The sequence below is a fragment of the Uloborus diversus genome, chromosome 7, assembly GCF_026930045.1.
Source record: "Uloborus diversus isolate 005 chromosome 7, Udiv.v.3.1, whole genome shotgun sequence".
NCBI lineage: Eukaryota > Metazoa > Arthropoda > Arachnida > Araneae > Uloboridae > Uloborus > Uloborus diversus.
The window spans coordinates 27,276,934-27,295,711 of record NC_072737.1 but is presented as its reverse complement, the minus strand read 5'-3'; the positions used below and the strand labels follow the sequence as shown (position 1 = coordinate 27,295,711).

The window sequence follows — 18,778 nt, the reverse complement described above, 5'->3', positions numbered from 1 at the left end:
ACGGAAATGTTAACCTGTGGGCCAAAATTTCAAACTCAATCAATATTAATATGTTATGCATCATTTTAGAGATAACATTCTGAATTTTCGAATCCGGTAAAAGTTTTTTCAAGATGAAAGCTGTGCATAGAATAATTACTGCTTGAAAATCTTCAACAGCAACATGTAAATTTTAACTGTAAAGCATTCAAGAAACGCGACCTGTAATTTTTTAAACATGCATTTGATGTTTTTTTTTTTTTTTTCAGTTATTGCTTATTTTTTGAAATTTGAGTTTCCTTAATTTCTGTCATTAAATTTTAATTTTTTCTCAGTGAGTCTAAAATGAATTCCGGGTTAAACAGCCTGTTACGCTCATCACAAAACGTGGTATATTCACTTCCACACTTTTTATAGACTATAAGGAAAAAAAATGCTTTTTTCTGTTCTCAAGAGCTACGTAGAATGCATTTAAAATGTTAAATTGTTATTAAATTATTTGAAGTTAGTTATCAGCATGACGAACGTAACAAATTGATTTTGATGAACGTAATCACTTGAAACAAACACTGCATCTTTCAAACGTTAGTTCAATAAGAAATAAATGAAATGTTATTTTGAAATAATTTAGTTTTTTAAATGTCATTGCATAACATTTTTAAAAAAAATTTCAGCAATTAACTTAATTTTTTAACGCATATTTGAAATTTTCTTGGGTTGTATTTTATGGAAAAAACAGCAGCTCAAGAAAACAGTTAAAACAGAGCAAGAATGACAATTAATCAAAGAGAAAATGACAGAAAATATCAGCAGAGCATATACGAATATTACGGCAAAAAAAGGCCAAAGGGGGTTGGCCTAAAAACAAAAGTTCGTGTTTTAACGTCTTTCAGCTGGAACAGTCATGTAGAGAGCTGTAATTTATGGATTTTGCTTGATATGTGTTTGTTTATAATTTAGTGGAAGAGAAAGCAAAATAGTGAATGTTTATTGCTTGAGATAGGAAGTAAAAATTTCGGTCTTGAATTTTGCTAGATCGCATTTTGTGTGTTTAAAATTAGTTTTATTTTGATCACCATGGATGAAATAATACAATTTTTACCCGAGGGAAAAATGTCTAAATTGATGAACAAATCTAATATGGAAATGAAGGAGTTATTTTCGAATATTAGAAGCAATGGATCTGAGGATAGGGCTGCTATACAGGGAATTTAAACGCAAGATAAGGGCAAGTGCGGACATTAAAGCTTCAAAAATATTAAGTAGCAACGAGTATGATGTATTTCTCACTTTTGTATGTATTATATATTTCCTTCCTTTTATACTTAACATTTAATCGGTATTTTGAATACTTTTATGCAAATTTATTGCTTTTAATATTTACAAATGTACAAAAATGTTTATTTTATTGATAAATACATTTTCGTTAAAAGTCTCAATTATTATTTTTTATAATATCAAGAAAATCATTCCGTAATACATTCAGAAACGATTAGCGACTGCAAACTATAAATTTCAGCCTTTTTAATTGCAGGGATGGTTTTTTATGAATTTTTAAATAATATTAGGCCTAATTAATGAAATCTCCGGCTGGCCCTGTAGGTACGTACGCATGCAGAGCGCCCAGACCTGGGAAAGCACTTCTTCCTTTTTCCGCTGGTCCTGAACTGGTTAAAGCTAGTTTCCTGCTTTATCTATAACTAGTGGCAAACGCACAGCTTTGCCCGTAGTAGAAAATTAAAAGGTCTTTTGTTTCGCCTGAATATTTGTAAAAAATGTATGATGAATTTCTTGCCAATTGGCTTGTCCATGTTATGGTTCCACATTATGATAACTTGGTAATTTACTCGTCCATCTTATGATAATTTTGCTCGGGAAAATGTTCTTAAAATTGGAATAGAAAAAGGACAAAATCTTATTTTTGAAAAATTGCTTCGAAGTGCACACCCTCATGCTACAAACTAATTCTGTGCCAAATTTCATGAAAATTGGCCGAATGGTCTAGGCGCTATGCACCTCACCGAGATCCTGACAGACAGAGATCCAGACAGAGAGACTTTCAGCTTTACTATTAGTAAAGAAGAAATATTTTTCATCTTAAAAATTGCATTTAATGTAGGGATGTATCATTCTCAGAATTCTTGTTAGGGGTTAATGTTGTCAGGCATTGAGAGAGAAGGAAATGTAATATTAAGCAGAGGTGGAAATTGTGACTGATTTAGCTAATGCTGGTTTCAAGAGCATATAAGTGGTGATTGATGTAAATCTAACATCTTAACTCGCGATTTTCTTAAGATTTTGATGAGTTATTTACACAATAACTTTCCGTGAAGAAACACTTGTACGTGAATTAGACAAACATTATCTACCCCAAAGTATTTTGAGATGTCACAAACACTTGGTAATAATTTCATTAAGCAAGTATGGCTTACATGAAATACACTGCCACTCTCACTCCAGCCGAGGACTGCAGTTTCGGGCTTATTAGCACTCATCAGCTCAGCTTAGGAAGTGACTGAGCTGGAGGTGGAAAAGCTCTTAAGGAAGCCAAGAGTGCCAAACAAACTGGTAGCTAATATTGTTACCAGTTTACCTGTTTACCAGTTTGTTTGGCTTTCTTGGCTTCCTTAAGAGGGTTTCCACCTCCAGCTCAGTCACTTCCTGTGCCGAGCTGATGAGTGCTAATAATCACGAAACTGGAGTGACTCGGCTGGCGGTGTATTTCATGTATTTCTGCCTTAGCCCTGGCTATAGGACGATAATTTAATGATATCGTATCGTATCGTAATAATGATATCGTATATAAGTATAACTTGTTTTAAGTAAAACAATAGATTTATTAATATCTAAACAATGAATACATAAACTAAAAGTTACTGCTTGTGCTACATAATGTTTCATAAACAGATATACAAAGTAAAACAAATAATTAAGGCCTGAAAATTTTGACATTTCTGCTTTTTTTCTTTATAATTTCCAGTTTTGGCTGCTTTTTTAGAAAGCAAAATAAATAAATGAACCATAAAAAGTGGGAGGGGGTACCTCCCACCCTCTAAATCGCCACCACTGTTATTGAGTTTGTAACAGGAGGGAGGTGGGGCTTTAACAAGAAGTCTGACATCAGGCATTTGTGTGATATGTTAATGTTTTGTAGCATGAAATGTGGGGGGGGGGAGAATAAGGGGAAGTGTGACACTTTGAGAAATTGTGGGATATCGAATATTATGGTTAAAAAAATTACATTTATGGACAGCCCCTAAAGCTGTTTTGATGCAGATATTTTTCTGAAAAATATGCTTTTAAGCAACAGAATAACTATGCCAATATGTTTGATCTGTGTTGAGAAGATATAATTATACTTAAAAAAAAAACTTGTAATTGATAGGCTCATACATATGAATGAGGCATTCAGAGCTAAAGTAGACTTAATCCACAGCCCTGCACGTCACATTAACATTTTGCTGCCAAAATCTACTATGTTCAGAGCTAAAGAGTAACAATTTAAGATGGGATTAATTCACTTGCTAGCTCTGGATGCCTCATATATAAGCTGCAATGATTGCATTGGATATATTAATCATGGGGATAAAAAGTGAAGTTCAAAAAGATTTTTTAGAAGATTCCATTATGGAAAATGTCACAACAGTGTTCCAGTTAATATTGAGTTTTCCCAAAATGAACATTTGAGTTTTGAAAGAGATGAAAGTACAATATTATTCATTATGTTTAAAGGAATTAAAAATTTAGAAAATTCTATCATTCTACTTATTTTGTAAATTCATAATTGAATTAAAAATTTCTAAAACATTTTCAGCTTTCATGAAATGCATCAAGTGTGCAATCCAATGTTTCAAAATGTTATATAGTGAAATATTATTGCTGGTGTTGAAACTTATCTCCTCATTATATTTAAAAACAAGAAAACCTTAAAATAATTTTAAAAGATGTAGCATTAACACATTTAGTAAACATTATTTCATCATACCTTAAAAGTAAAAATTAAATATTTTATTTCCAACATTTTAGTTTCTTTCACTTAAAAACTGACAGTATATTATCTAACCCTTTCAGAAGCTATCTTCTTCTTTTGTAAAAAGGCTACAATAGTCCACTTTGAATGGTCTCAGTACACAATTATTAAAATTGGAAAAATATGCCAATTAGTTTAAAAATCAGCCTTTCTCAATGTCACTGTATTCTTCCCGTCCTCTTTACTTTTCTTCTTCATTACATTTTATGTTCATATAATTGACATTTTTGCATTTGTGTTAAGATATTATTGAAATCTTTTATTTATATGAATTATTTATATTTATTTATTTATGTATTTTTCTTTTCAGTATAACATCAAAAAAGTGGGATTTGGGTAAGTACAAAACTTGAATTCCTTATTATTAATTTTTATTTCTAAGATTTTTGTCTGTCTACTCATGTGTTTGATATTTTCATTCTGTATTCACTCTTCTTTCTTAGTTAAAATGTTCCTCATATGTTTTATGTTTCATGCAGAAAAAATATTTGTCTTTGTATAAGTTTCTTTTTCCCTCTGATCTCTAGACAAAATGCAAAACATGATTCCCAGACCTAGACCTACTCCACAAAAAAGAATTATTGTTCCACATTCAGTTTTGGGCAACAGATCCTTTGCTCAGTTGAGTATTGCTTTTTCTAGCTCTATTAAAATTTTCATTATTGTTCAGTGAAAAATGTTTGCAAAGACTCAGTAGTATTCTTTTATATGTATTTTTTCCCTCAAATGATGTGTACAAATTATGTACCAGAATTTGTATGAGTGTAAGTTGTTCTTTGCTACTTTGAACTTGGACTATCAGAATTTTATTCCCAAATTTAGCCATTAGCTTTTATAATGAGCCGGGATTAATTCATTCTAGAGACGTACCGAGTAGCACTTTGGTCGAGTACCAAGTACTCGGCCTGTCCCTACTCAGCCAATTACCGAGTGCTGAGTACCAATTATATTTTAAGAAGAACCACCGACAAACACGTGATGAATTTTGAACTCATTGGAATAGTAGTATTGACCTCCATATCCATATAATAGTTTTTAAAACAAAATTCTATCTGAGATTTAATTATGCATTATTTAAAAAATTTTGCTTGTGTCAAAAATTTTACAAAAAAATTATTTTTAAAATTAAAAATAAGCAAATAAATAACAGGTATGATTAGTCAAGTTGGAATTAAAACAAATTGTATCAATCTATTGTAGTTCCAGTTCACCAAACATAAATAATTTTTAAAAGCAAATAAAACTAGGAATATCTTTTTCAGTGCATAAAGTGTGAGCCAATGAATATAACGACATCCCACAAAAATATTTGACTTTTGTCGGATGTCTTTCCCATCCATAAGCTCACATTTTGTGTATTGAAAAAGGCATTCTTTGCAACTCCAAAACACGTGTCTGCAGTGTTCCTGCACATTTGTGCTTTTAATGTTGTATTATTTGCTTTTATTTTTTAAGCAAAGGTATTTTTATATTCCTTATAAATAATTTTTGTTTAACAAAAATCCGTTTTATAATATAAAAATTTCATATTTTCTATACTAAACTTTTGCGTCCCATTTTTAATAAATAGGTTTTATTAACTTGGGTGACATTTAAATAAAGATTTACTCAATTGAAGCAAAACAAACTTCATTATTCTCAAAATTTAAATTTAACTTGTAAATTTGAATTGTAAATGATTGCAGTGTGTTATATATATGCTTGCACTTTTTTATTAATTGTTAAATCTGTCTTGAACAATATTAGATTTTTTACAACTACTCGGTATTGGCCGAGTATCTGATCAAAATTTGGCCAAGTACCAAGTACTCGGTAAATTGGCAGAGTAGACCGAGTTCCGAGTAGTTACCGAGTACTCGGTATGTCTCTAATTCATTCCTTGAAAAAGTAACAAAATGTTGTAATAGTGTGAATTTGCTGTCCCCCTTCCCCCAAAAGTTACTGATAAAGGCAAGCCCTGACTTGCTCACTCAAGATCCTGCCCTGAACACTTTGATTTTATATTAATTGTTTTTCACACATTTTAAAGTGTACTATTTGCCTCTGAACTTTTAAGTTTGCATTTCAGGGAGCAATTAAAGATAAGGATAGAAATTTGAGCAAATTATATTACTATAATTATCACTGACTGTTAATATTATGCATGTAGTCAAGTTACAATGGCTAAATATGATTATTTTTCATATTTTTTGTGATGAAATCATGTTTTATAAAATCAGTTGTGTTTGTGAATTTTGATTAACCTTGGCTTCTCATATTTGAGTTTACCATAAAAAGGTTAAAAGAGTAAAAAAGTTTTTGTACCTAAAACTATTGAAGCAGAATGAAAGGGAATAAAAAATTAAGGAATTTAGTTTTTTCTAAATTAAAATTGTTGGGAATTCTTTTTTACAACCATGATTTTCAACTTTAATTTCAAATGTTACTCATGCACTCAAATTCAAGCTAAATATCGACTTCAACTTGAATTTATTTTTCTGTATCCCAAATGCTTTTTCTCTGTATTGCATGACTAGAATTTTTCCATGATAACTGCTTCAAGCAACAATTTATTAAAAAATAAATAATCTTGAAATTTTTTTCCAGTGACCTTAACACACTTGTAAAGTGTACTCCATTTAGTGGTTTAGATAGGATACAACCATTTACTGTCACTATTGCCACCAACTGCTTATTACTTGTGGTACGTAATCAACATCTATCAATATTATGCAATAAAATAGACATAACATGTTCATTAAATTTTGTTGCTTGTTAATTGCAATTTTTTTAATCTTAAATTTTTATTATGCAGGACTTTCATTGCCACATAGTAAAAAATGAAGTTGTTGGATATTTAGGTGGTAACTGGGACATTGCCTCACACAGTAAGTTATTTAATAATTTATAACCAGAGTTAAACAATTTATGTGTCTGCTTTTTCTACTTATTTTCCGAAGCATAACAAAAATGTTTTGATTATATTTTATTGCAAAAATACTCAGTTTGGAAAATATGTTTTTGTTATTTTTTCTGTGACAGGGTTCAAGCAATCAGCTTCTGACATATTTTATGCAATTCTTGAACAGCTTTTAATTTCTGCTTTTAAAAAGTCTAGTGATTTTTTATTTATAGCAATATACAGGATTTGTGTTTGATTTTATTGCACAAATACTTGGTTTTTAAAAATTGTTTTTGGTACTTTTTTCTGGTGATGGGATTCAAGCAATCAGCTTCTAACATATTTAATGCAATTCTCTAACAGCTTTATATCTGCATTCAAAGGTCTAGTGATTTATTTATAGCAATATACAAGATTCGTGTTTGATTTTATTGTACAAATACTTGATTTTTAAAAATTGTTTTTGGTACTTTTTTCTTGGTGGGGATCAAGCAATCAGCTTCTAACATATTTTATGCAATTCTCAAACAGCTTTATATTTGCATTCATGTTTGATTTTATTGCACAAATACTTGGTTTTTAAAAATTGTTTTTGGTACTTTTTCCTGGGATGGGGTTCAAGCAATCAGCTTCTAACATATTTTATGCAATTCTCTAACAGCTTTATATCTGCATTCAAAGGTCTAGTGACTTATTTATTGCAATGTACAGGATTCGTGTTTGATTTTATTGCATAAATACTTGGTTTTGAAAAATTGTTTTTGTTACTTTTTTCTGTGACGAGGTTCAAGCAATCATCATCTAACATATTTTATGCAAATCTCTAACAGCTTTATATCTCTGCATTCATTAGTCTAGTGATTTATGTATAACAATATACAGGATTCAGCAGTGAATTGGGCAGTTTTAAAAACTTAACCAAAAGTGAAAAATAAGCTTTATTTACTTAAAACACATAACACTCAGTAAACATAAATGTATTCAGTGTTCAAACTCTTACTCTTCAAAAGCATCCTGTAATAATCTTCCCTCTGTTTGGTAAATTTTCTGGTAACATCACCTGTTACCTGTTGTAGCATCTCTCCAGGAATTCATTCAATTTCTTCCTGAATTTGATGTTTCAATTCCTGAATTTTGTGTTGAATTCAGGAAGAAATTCAACAAATTCTTGTAGAAATATTGCAAAAGATAACATGCAATGTTCAGGGAGATGGAGTGCACTGAGAGGTATGGTGGACACCTCAAAGACGTTATTTTTGAAAAGCAACAAACATGTCATTTTTCCGTATTTTTACAAAATTCCGTTTTTTTTTCTGGTAATTTTTTTGAGTAAAATTTTCATTTCTGGGAAAATCTAATTATTTTATCAGGAAAAACATATTGTAATTTGAGAAATGATATTTTAAAAATATATTTATGAAAAAATAAATTCCTCATATATAATGTATCACTTGTAAAAAAAAAAAAAAAAAAAAAAAAAAAAAAAAAAACTTTTCCACACAAGACCATTTCCATAGAATAGAATACTTTCCTGCACTTCAGCTACTCCGCAATTAAGCTGCTAGAGCATTGTTAGGAGTCATTCATTAATTACGTAAGGGTCCCGAGGGGGAGGGGGGTTGGAAACATCTCTACATACCCTTACTTCGAGAGGAGGGGGGTTCAAACCCGTTCTTACGTAATATTTTCCAAGCTGATATTTTACATTCGAAATCGCGCGGTCAAGTAGTTTGACAGGGATAAAATTTCATTTGTGACTGGAAGGTTAAAACATATTAGGATGAGCTGTTTCTTATGTGTTTTGCAAAGAATGAATAGTGTAAAATATAATTAAAGAATTGCACTATGTGTGGCATATTTTATTTTTATTTAGTATCGCATCATGTGCGAAACAATGTTGAAAAAACAATTCAGTCTAGATTCCAAGTTTTTAGTAAATATTTCTTTTCACAAAAAAGGTTTAGTTTAATAATAGTGAATTTAATTTCAATTTCACTGAGGTAAGATTCGTTGTTTTATTATTTTGAAAAACGAAATGGAATCTTACGTAAGAAAAGGGGGGAGGGGTTTGAAAAATCTTACATGTGGGGACGGGTGGTCAAAAATGGCCAAAATCATCCTTACGCAATTAATGAATGGCCCCTTACCACAACTTCACTTGTTACCTTCACTGTGATAGGTCTAAATAAAATCTGATCGATTGAGAAAAGCGCTGAAACATAGGGCTTAGAGAAGAACTTAAGACAATTAGCAGGAAAGCTTTTGGTGTTTTTGTGACAATCCTTATTTCAAAAGGCTTTCTGGCTATTATCAGGGTTGATCCAAATCTGCTTAAAAATCATGACTGACAATATGGAGGGGAGTCTAGTGCACCAATTTTAAATTATGCTTATCTTTTCTGAATATCATGGCTGTAATTTTAATATTGTATTGAATTATTGTATTTTAATCACCAAAAAAACATTCAGCATTTGTGTTGGCTTTTGTCTCCTCTTCATCAAAATCTGCATTAATCAAAATTTGCATCCCGCAAGATTTTCTTTTTAGCCTACTTTTCTGTAAATGTTTTGAAAAATAAATAAAGACATAAAAGGTGACTTAATGCATCATAAAAATATTGCACAGAATAAAAATAAGTCAAAAATAAATTGTCTATTAAATAAATAACTATCAAAAAATTAAAAATTTTGTAGTAGGGTCTCGAGATGGGCAAAATTTGTCTATCTGTCCCCCCTAATAGTTTTGAAGAAATAGTCCAATTCCAACAAACTTTTTTCTGTTTAAAACATCTGAGCAGAGATACCTCAATCTCCTAGTTCATTTTTTGACTTGAACAGTTTTTTGCTCAATTTTGAACTGTTTAAAAAATTAAACTTTAGTGCCTAAGGAGAAATTTAAGACAAATGCAGATCCTGTACTTGAAGGCAGATTTGCTTCAAACAAGCTGTGTTTGAAAACGCTCTTGACAAAGACCATGTTCAAAAACCGACATTCAAAATGAACAGTCGAAAGATTTTTAACATTAACGCCTACTAGGAAATATAAAGCAAATATAGATCCTAAACTTAAAAGCAGATTTCTTGGAACAAGCTTTCTTGGGAAAGGCTCTTTGTCACATTTTTTTTTTAATTTAGCTATTTCAAAGGAATTTTTTGAAAAATTCAAAAATTATGCACATTAATGCCAACATGGAAAAAAATTAGGCACCAATCAATTGTGCAGATTCTGACACATTTGCATTCATGAAAAATAATTGTGTGAATTACTTTTCAAATACATGCTCTGCAGTATAACCAATAAAAAAAATAGCAGCAGTAAAATGAGAGGAATGTCATTGTAATGTAGAAAAAAGCAGTTCTGTTCATACACTACAGCGTGTAGGGTTAAAAATAAGTGTTAGATTTAAAAAAGAGTATTTTTCTTTTAACTATTCTACTTAACGAACTAATAGTAATAACTACACAATGAAATATCATACAACAGACTTCATAGAACCACAAATTTTGTTAAATGTTGCCAGAATTTTGTTCCAATGAAATTCAAACAATGCAAAGGAAGTTAAAATGGAACCGGAATTTTATTCCGTTGAAACAGATATGTCATTGTATTGGTATTTTTTGTGATGGGGTTTTGCTGTGATAAAATAGATTTTTTATGTCAAAAATTATCTTTTTATATTTAAAGTGAAAGTTGCTTAAAAAGTTATGTACTTCGATCAGTTTTATATTGTTTGCTTTCTTCAAAAGTGAGGGTTAATTTCATTTTAGCTTATATTTGAATTTTATTAATGCTACCATTTTTTATTTTCAGATTTGGCTGTCCTACAAGCTTTTCCTTGTAGGTCCGGTCTGGGGGATAAAGACAGTGCTGCTCGAGTAGAAGATGAAGTAAATAGCTCTAATTGTTATTTGTTTTGTGAACTTGAATTGCGTACTTTAGGTGCTTCGAGAGAACTTTAAAATGAAATAATTACGCACAAATAGCCTCCAAAGAAGAGATTGTTGTAAAATTATTATGAATATTTTCAAATTGACAGCGTTTGTATAAAATGAATTAAGACTGATGAATTGGCATGGGACATATTTTGTGTTGAGCAGTTGGAGGGTATTCTTATATCCAGAGATATTTTTAATGCATCTGTGAGCATATTTCTGTGTATTGTATTTTAAATAAAATTTGAACGTTGTGGTAAGTGGGGGGGAAATGTAGTTGAAATTTAAATATCAAAATACAATATTCTTTCCTTTATTATTTAGAATGGGGTGTCTGTGCACCTGGAAAGTCGGGAAAAGTCATAGAAAAATGTGGATTTCAACTATGATCGAAAATGGTCATGGAAAACCATGATTTTAAGCAAAAAAATGCTCGAAAGTCATGGAAACTGACGATTGGCCATGGATTTTGAGTTCAAGAACGTGCATATTTATCAAATTGTAGATTTTGAAATATTCGCTCATTTTTCTTTATTATGTGATTCTAACATTTGGACAGTTATAATTATGTGTTTAGCATCATTTTTAACCCTCCTTATATATTTAATTGTATAGTTAAGGAATTGTAGACTTCTAATTTTGCCACTCTCATTAGACTAGAAGGTTTTAAGTCATTTGCATCCGTGTTGATTCAAGAGACTTATAAAAAATGTCATTAATTTTCAGCAGTGCCTTAAGTTAATGAAGATTTTAGAGAATAAAATTGGTGTAAAGAATTAATTGAGGACGTTTAGGACATTGATAAAATACAGAAATGAGGGAGTTTTCAATGATAAAATTTTTTTGAAGTTCAAAAATGTTACAAATTCGGAAATTTTACAATATTTGTAACCAATCCTAAAACTTTGGCAGTAATATATCTAATAATGTCTGCCAAGTTAATTATTAACTACTTTAATTTTTTTCTTTTTTCTGATTATATTATTTACTGTAAACTTAATTTTAGTAAACTAAACTGTAAACTAAATTATTGCTAGTCACAGATTTTTTTAGAAAACTATTTGCTTAAAAAAAGTTTTAGATTTATTATTTGTTTATAGAAAAAAACATTTACTTTAAAAAATTCAACAGAATAAAAATAGAATTAAAAATCGAACCTAAATGTTTCCCTGTTCACGAGTAATTTTACATCATCATTACTGCATGTTTTAAGCTTCTTTTATTTTAAAAAATCATTTTGCAATTAAAACTTTTTTTTTTAAGTATTTTTATTGATAAAAAAAAATTGTGTATCATATCAGAATGCTTCGAGAAAAAATAATAAATTGGTTACATGTAAATTTTTACCTAATATAAAATTTTGCATGATTTATTGAAATCCAAAAAATATTTCCAGGAATTTTAGATTTATAAATGTATGTTTTTGGTAGCGAAATAATTAAGTTAAAACTAATTATTTCATGTGTATCACTAGTCATTGATACATCAATTGTTTTTTACTTATAATAGTAGCTGAGCTAGTGACATTTCGCTTTAATTGCTTTTTTAGAAACATATCCAAAGCATAGATCAGATAGTTGCAATTTAATTTTCATAAAACACTTAGATATTCTTGGGAAAAACTAGGGTTTTTTTTTTTTTTTTTTTTTTGAAAAATTGCATCCTGTCAGTCATGGAAAGTTACGAGCAGAAGTCAGGGAAAGTCATGGATTTCAAAACTCAGAATGTAGCCGATACCCTGTAGAAAGTTATTTCATTTTGTTCTTCACTGGTTATATATGTTTCACTCATATAAGACATTTCAAATCGTATTTTCGTGGCTTTAAAAAAATCCCTAACTCTGCTCGTTATTAAATATGTCTTTTTTATCAATTAGATTCGTAGGTCACTAGAAAGGCGTCATCTTTCTGTCGTTGGGTGGTACCACAGTCATCCTACATTCCCTGCCCAACCCACAATAAAAGATGTAGACAGCCAAATGGAGTATCAAATCACAATGAAGGGTGATAGTGATTCTTCTTATACACCTTGTCTTGGTCTCATTTGCTGTAAGTTTTTTTTTTTTTAATTTCTGTTTTTCAGCTTTAACTATAGGTATATTCCTTCAAAGAACTTCTGTTCATAAATTTTTGGGAAGGAGGAAATTTTCATTTTATCAAATGACCTTAGTCCCCAAATTCGCCAAAAAAGATATATATATATATATATTTTTTTTTTTTTTTGAGAGAGAGAGAGAGAGAGAGAGAGTTCATTGAGGCGCCCTTATGGACCTAACATCGAGACCCCCCTGTTTCAATGACGAGACAAAAACTATTTTATTCAGGAAGTAAGTATTAAAACACAATGATGGTACCAAAATTTTGGAAATCTTTTTTTTTAATTGTAATATTAACTAGCATTAAAAAAAGTTATATTTTATAATGAATAAGATTGACATAAATGACATAAAAATATATTGAACATTTAAAATAGTATTTTGTGTAAGGTGCATATTTTGTTCTCATAGTACTTAGTTGTCTCTGAGAAAGCTACTGTAGAAATCAACAAAGTAAACTCAAAAAGGACACAAACAAAACATCAGTATGAAATAAGTAATTTTCCATCCTTGGTTTTGTTTAATTAAGCATCATATTTTCCAAAATATGGATATTATTTTTCAAATAAATGATCCATAAGGCACATATTTATTAGTTTTATGATTGTAGCCCCTGGTTTAAGGCTTATGCAAAAACAAAACATTATATATTTTAAATATTTAGTGTGATGACATGTATTTAAAACACTGTGGAATTTAATTAATCATACCTGCCTGAATATAGTCTGGTATGGCTATCACACTTTGCTACTTGTACTTGAATAAAATGACTTTTTATTAACTTTGATGCATTTTGTGTAATCTATTGTTCAAATTATTGATGCATTTTAGTTTCTCTCAGCATCATATATTTGTGTCTTATGTGAACAATGATTATTGGCTACTTCTAAAATCTATGTGTGTACTCGAGATTTTTACACCAATAACATAAGAAAGTAGTGCCTTTTGCAAAAGGATTCCCTCTGTTCTTTGAAAATGTAGACCAACATTGACCTTAACATTCTGCTTGATTTTCGACTAAGCGTAAGCTTTAGAATCATGTTATTTTTATACTAATAATAAAACTGAAAGTCTCTCTGTCTGGATGCCTTGATCTCTGTCTGTCAGGATCTCTGTGATGTGCATAGCACCTAGACTGTTCAACCAATTTTCATGAAATTTGGTACAAAATTAGTTTGTAGCATGAGGCTTTGCACCTCGAAGCGATTTTTCGAAAATTCGATTTTGTTTTTTTTCCATTCTATTTTTTTAAAAATTTTACCGAGCAAATTATCACCACATGGATGAGTAAATTAGGAAATTATCATAACGTGGAACCATAACATGGGCAAGCAAATGCATATAGCAAATTGGCGAGATTCGTCATCCATTATTTGTAAATATACAGGCAAACCTGATGACCTTTCACTTTTCTACTGCGACAAAGCCATGCGGGTACCACTAGTTCCTAATAAAGGAATGATGTTTGTAGATAGACTTGAAAATATATTTCAAGATTTTGGGATTATTCTTAGACCATTAAAAGATCTGCAGACCTTTATATCTGTTACACATTGATGAGGTGTAGTGAAAATAATACGATACCTATTTGCCGTCAACCTCGTATTTATTGTGAAACCCAAACATTTGTTTTACTTAGTTACAAAATATGTAATTCAATGTCTTAAGTAAAACAAACCACCATTTTTATTACTAAGTAAAATAAATCAAATAATGAAATCAAATATGAATGGGCTATACAGCTTTACTATAAATACAAATTGGATGTAAAAAATAATACAAGCATAAGTATTTAATATAATTTTCACTAAGCGAACATAGAATCTTACTTGTCAGAAGGTAACATGACATAAAATTAAGCTTTATGTCATGTTATTGTTTTTTAAAAACACAACATAGGATTAAGCAATAAATAAATACTTTTGTGCTTAGGAATAACAGGAAATATCCAACATTGTTTAGCACAAATACACAGATTACAGATTACACGTGTTTCAGTGTTTCAAGGAGCCCCTTTTTCCATTTAAATATTTATAACTTGGGTTTTCTGGGATTTTTTTTTTTTTTTTTTAAATGGAAATGAAGCTTTCAAAACTGTTGTTAATTATTTGCTGAGGAACTATTTCGTGTGTCAGAACCTTACTAGTCAAAGCGTGTCATACACTGCTAAATTTAAGTTTGCCCCCTACTATAGTTTATTCTTATTGATAATGAACTACTTTTAAATCATACCTAATTTTAAAAATGTACTATCAGAGCCCATTTTTCCCCTTTATATTTTAGCAACATTAAAACAGAGCATTTGTAGAAGTTAGATAAATAAATACCTTTGTGCTGAACAGTAAAGTAAGACAAAACAACATTAGAAGTTTGTTGTTAGTTTGCAAATTTGTGCTTCTTCTAATGTTGTTTTGTCTTACTTTATTTGTAGAAGTTGTTAATTATTATTTTCATTTGTATCTTGCAGCACCTTATGATCCTCAAAAGCCTTCTATGGAAGCTGACTATCTTGCTTACTGGGTTATGCCTCCACCTGAAGTAAGTTTTTAATTTATTAGAATGGTGTATTAAAATATATGCATTAAAATTGATAATTTGATGCTCGATCATTTTTGTTTAGTTGCTTATATTTTAGCAACAATTGCAAACAGCATTTGTTCACTCTGTTAAAATGTTGCACCAGTCTCATCAAATTCTGTACAATTTATTTTACATGTTGACTGCAACACTTTTTCTGAAGTATAATGGAAAATAATCAAATGAACTTTGTGCTACAATTTTTGCACTGATGAAGAGACTTCTTAAGTTTTTTTGTTTCATTAATGTATTTATCAAGATTCAAAGCCTCATTACTTATGCAACTTTTTGCAGAATATGTATTTATTGCTTTCACATGTTCCCCCCCCCCCTTCCGCATCAAATAGAGTACTTTTCATAAGTATTTCCCTTCTTAAAATACTTTAATGATTTGCAGTTGAGCGCAAAGTTTTTTGAACCTTATGCAGAGCAATTTTCTCAATCCTAAAAGTATAATTTTATTTCAAAGCAGATAAACTTGCATGTATGTTATTGATGCGGGGTTGCCAACTTTAGAGAAATAGTTTGAGGAGCATCTGTGATGATTTTGGGGAGCATTTTGAAATTTTGCGGAGCAACTCGGTATTTTGCATAAAATTCATTAAAAAAACTAAAACCACTTATCTAAACTTGTTTTTAAGCTTTGATGATCATTTTAAGCACTAGCATAAAGATAAAAACAGCTTTAAACACTTTGACATGCTTGAAAACACTCGGCCAGGAAATGTGAAGCAAAACAACTTTTTTGCTGAGCTGCAGAGTTTTGCTATTTTTGAGAAGCAACTTTGCAAAATGCAAAACAGTTGGAAACCCTGTTGATGCAGAAATACAGTAAAACTTGTGAAGTTAACCACCCTTGTAAGTTGACCACCTGTCTATGTTGACCGCTTTTTTCAGGCACGGAATTAGTCCTTATCATATAAATCAACCTCTGTAAGTTGACCACCTGTTTAAGTTGACCACTAAAGTAGTGCACTGCAGGTGGTCAACTTACACAGGTTTAACTGTATGTATATATATATATATTTTTTTTTGTCTAATGAAAAAACATCCAAATTATTATCATTCATAAGTTTTTCAAAAGCAATATCAATATCACGCATGAGTTTTTTTTTAATCCTAAATTCTCTGCTTTTTTGTGTTTTTTTCTTTTTTCCTAATTTGGTTAAGTGTCTAATTTTTTCCTGCAATTCATTTTCTATCTATGGTAGTGTATGTAAAATGCTTAATTCTTTGTCATAATAAGACTGCAGTTGAAAGAAGGTTTTCAACATTTACATTTGAGACAAAGCATGAAAGAACTGATCTTTTAGTGATATCCTCCAAGTTGATTGCTTTTGTCTCTCCCTTTTTTTTCGTATTCATCTCGGTAATCTGTATTTTTAATTTCATCTCTTAGCTCGCTATTTTTGATCGTTAAATTTTGCCTTATAATCCAAAACGGCAGGGAAAAATACTTTTGAGAATTTCTCTCTTCCTGTTTCATTTACAACCTATATGTATTGAAATGTGCGATCTTTTTGCATCCTTTGCTGAACTTGAAGTTTTTGTTTTCAGAGCGTTCAGCAATCGTCTTCAAAATGGAGGAAAATATTTTTTAATGGTATTTTCCTTTATCGTAGAATTTAAAATTTTTAATGTTTTGGAAGCAAAATACAAGTTGTCCTGCTCTTACAGAACCAATGTAACTTTAATGCCTTTCAACTCACATTAAAATTTAGATATGGTTAATGATTTTAACTTTTATTGAAATCCTACAATTTACAAAGTTCAAATCCTTAACTCTTATATAAAATAAAATAATTCTATTTTTCTGCCTTTTTACACCAATAGGAATTGCAGTTTATAGTACAGTGCAATTAGACATAAACCTCAACATCCAAAGTAAAAGTTCCCCGCCAACTCCAAATTGTTGTATTCCGTTCACATATTGTTTGGTAAAAAGTTACACCATTTTCAGCATCGGGTTTTGGGGGGAGGGGGGGAGAAGTTGGTAAATTGGTATTTTTTATCAGTTTTTCCGAAACATTTGAAAAACAATGGTGTTTAGCGCAAAAAGTGCAATATACAAAATAATCTACACTAAATTACGAACAAAATGGTCCTAAGCATTTTTTTATTGAGTGAATGTTTCCAGAGTTACGGCGGGTGTAAAAGTAGAAAAATTTCGCATTTTTAAGATTTTTTGGAAAATGAAATTCTAACTACTACGTAAACAGAAGTAACTAAGCAATTTTATTAAAAAGTAATATTGTACAATTGTATTCTAGTCTAAAAGAAACTTAGAGGCACCACATGGGGTTAAAAACGTAGAAATACTGGGAACGAGAACCAGTTTTCTGTCATTTGCGTGAACTGTGATAAAGCACTTGAAGTTAAACTACTAGCTTTAAAAAAGATCGAGAACGAAACATTCAGAGATACACTTGAAAAGAAAGTTAGCTGTTCAGTCTCTAGTCTCTATTACCAAGTCTATGACAATTAACAACACCACTGTATGTGTGAACCCTAATACCAGGGGTGTTTGTGATCCGAAATTTCCGAAAATTTTGGGTTGCCGTTTCCGAAAATTTTGGTTTGACAACACATTCTAAAACTGAAAAATTATTTTAAAAAATAAAAAAAAAGACTTTTAAAATAATTTTTATTAATGATTTAATAATTGCATGATTTTTGTATGCATATTTGAAGAGGTTTTACTGGGGAGAGGGAAGGGTCGAACTTCCTCATAGTTTCAGAAAATTTCACACTGCCTTCAGAAAATTTTACTTCAGTCCACGTGCACCCCTGCCTAATACTCTCTCACATTGGATGGTGTGCACTGTAAAAAATATGAGAGACTTTAAGAAATACCGTCGAACTTGCTTAAGTGAATAGCCATTTTGCCACGGAAAAATATTCTAATAAGCAGGAAATTCCAAAAACCGGGATAAAAATAACACATTACATTGGTTTGGTACATTGAAAATGTATTATATTAAGCGGAATATTCTTTTAACCGATATTCCAATAAGCGGGCTCGACTGTATTTTAATTTGAATTATGTGTATATCCTCCACCCTTGTTCGACGAATCTGGCTTGATAAGGAAGGGGAGCAAATCTTCAATGGTGTCTGTTTTGGTTCCATATTCAAATTAATCATCGGTCACCCCAGATTTAGAAAAAGTTTCCTACATCATTGATAAAGATCACCTTCTTCATCGTGTTTTTTGACGTTTCCCAGCTACCTTCAGACAGATTTGCGAGAAATACCTAAATTACGTAATTGCTCATTATAAGCCAG

General features: G+C 30.5%; 1 protein-coding gene across 1 annotated transcript in view; it reads left to right on the top strand.

The window, feature by feature from the left end:
• Positions 1-18,778, top strand: part of LOC129226344 (MPN domain-containing protein-like) — a 48,939-nt gene that overhangs the window by 23,459 nt on the left and 6,702 nt on the right. Inside the window, exons 7-13 of the mRNA XM_054860945.1 lie at positions 4,320-4,345; positions 4,537-4,630; positions 6,596-6,692; positions 6,804-6,876; positions 10,701-10,777; positions 12,699-12,870; positions 15,385-15,455. Of these exons, the coding sequence (XP_054716920.1) occupies positions 4,320-4,345; positions 4,537-4,630; positions 6,596-6,692; positions 6,804-6,876; positions 10,701-10,777; positions 12,699-12,870; positions 15,385-15,455 (610 nt within the window). The remainder of the gene's footprint in view (positions 1-4,319; positions 4,346-4,536; positions 4,631-6,595; positions 6,693-6,803; positions 6,877-10,700; positions 10,778-12,698; positions 12,871-15,384; positions 15,456-18,778) is intronic.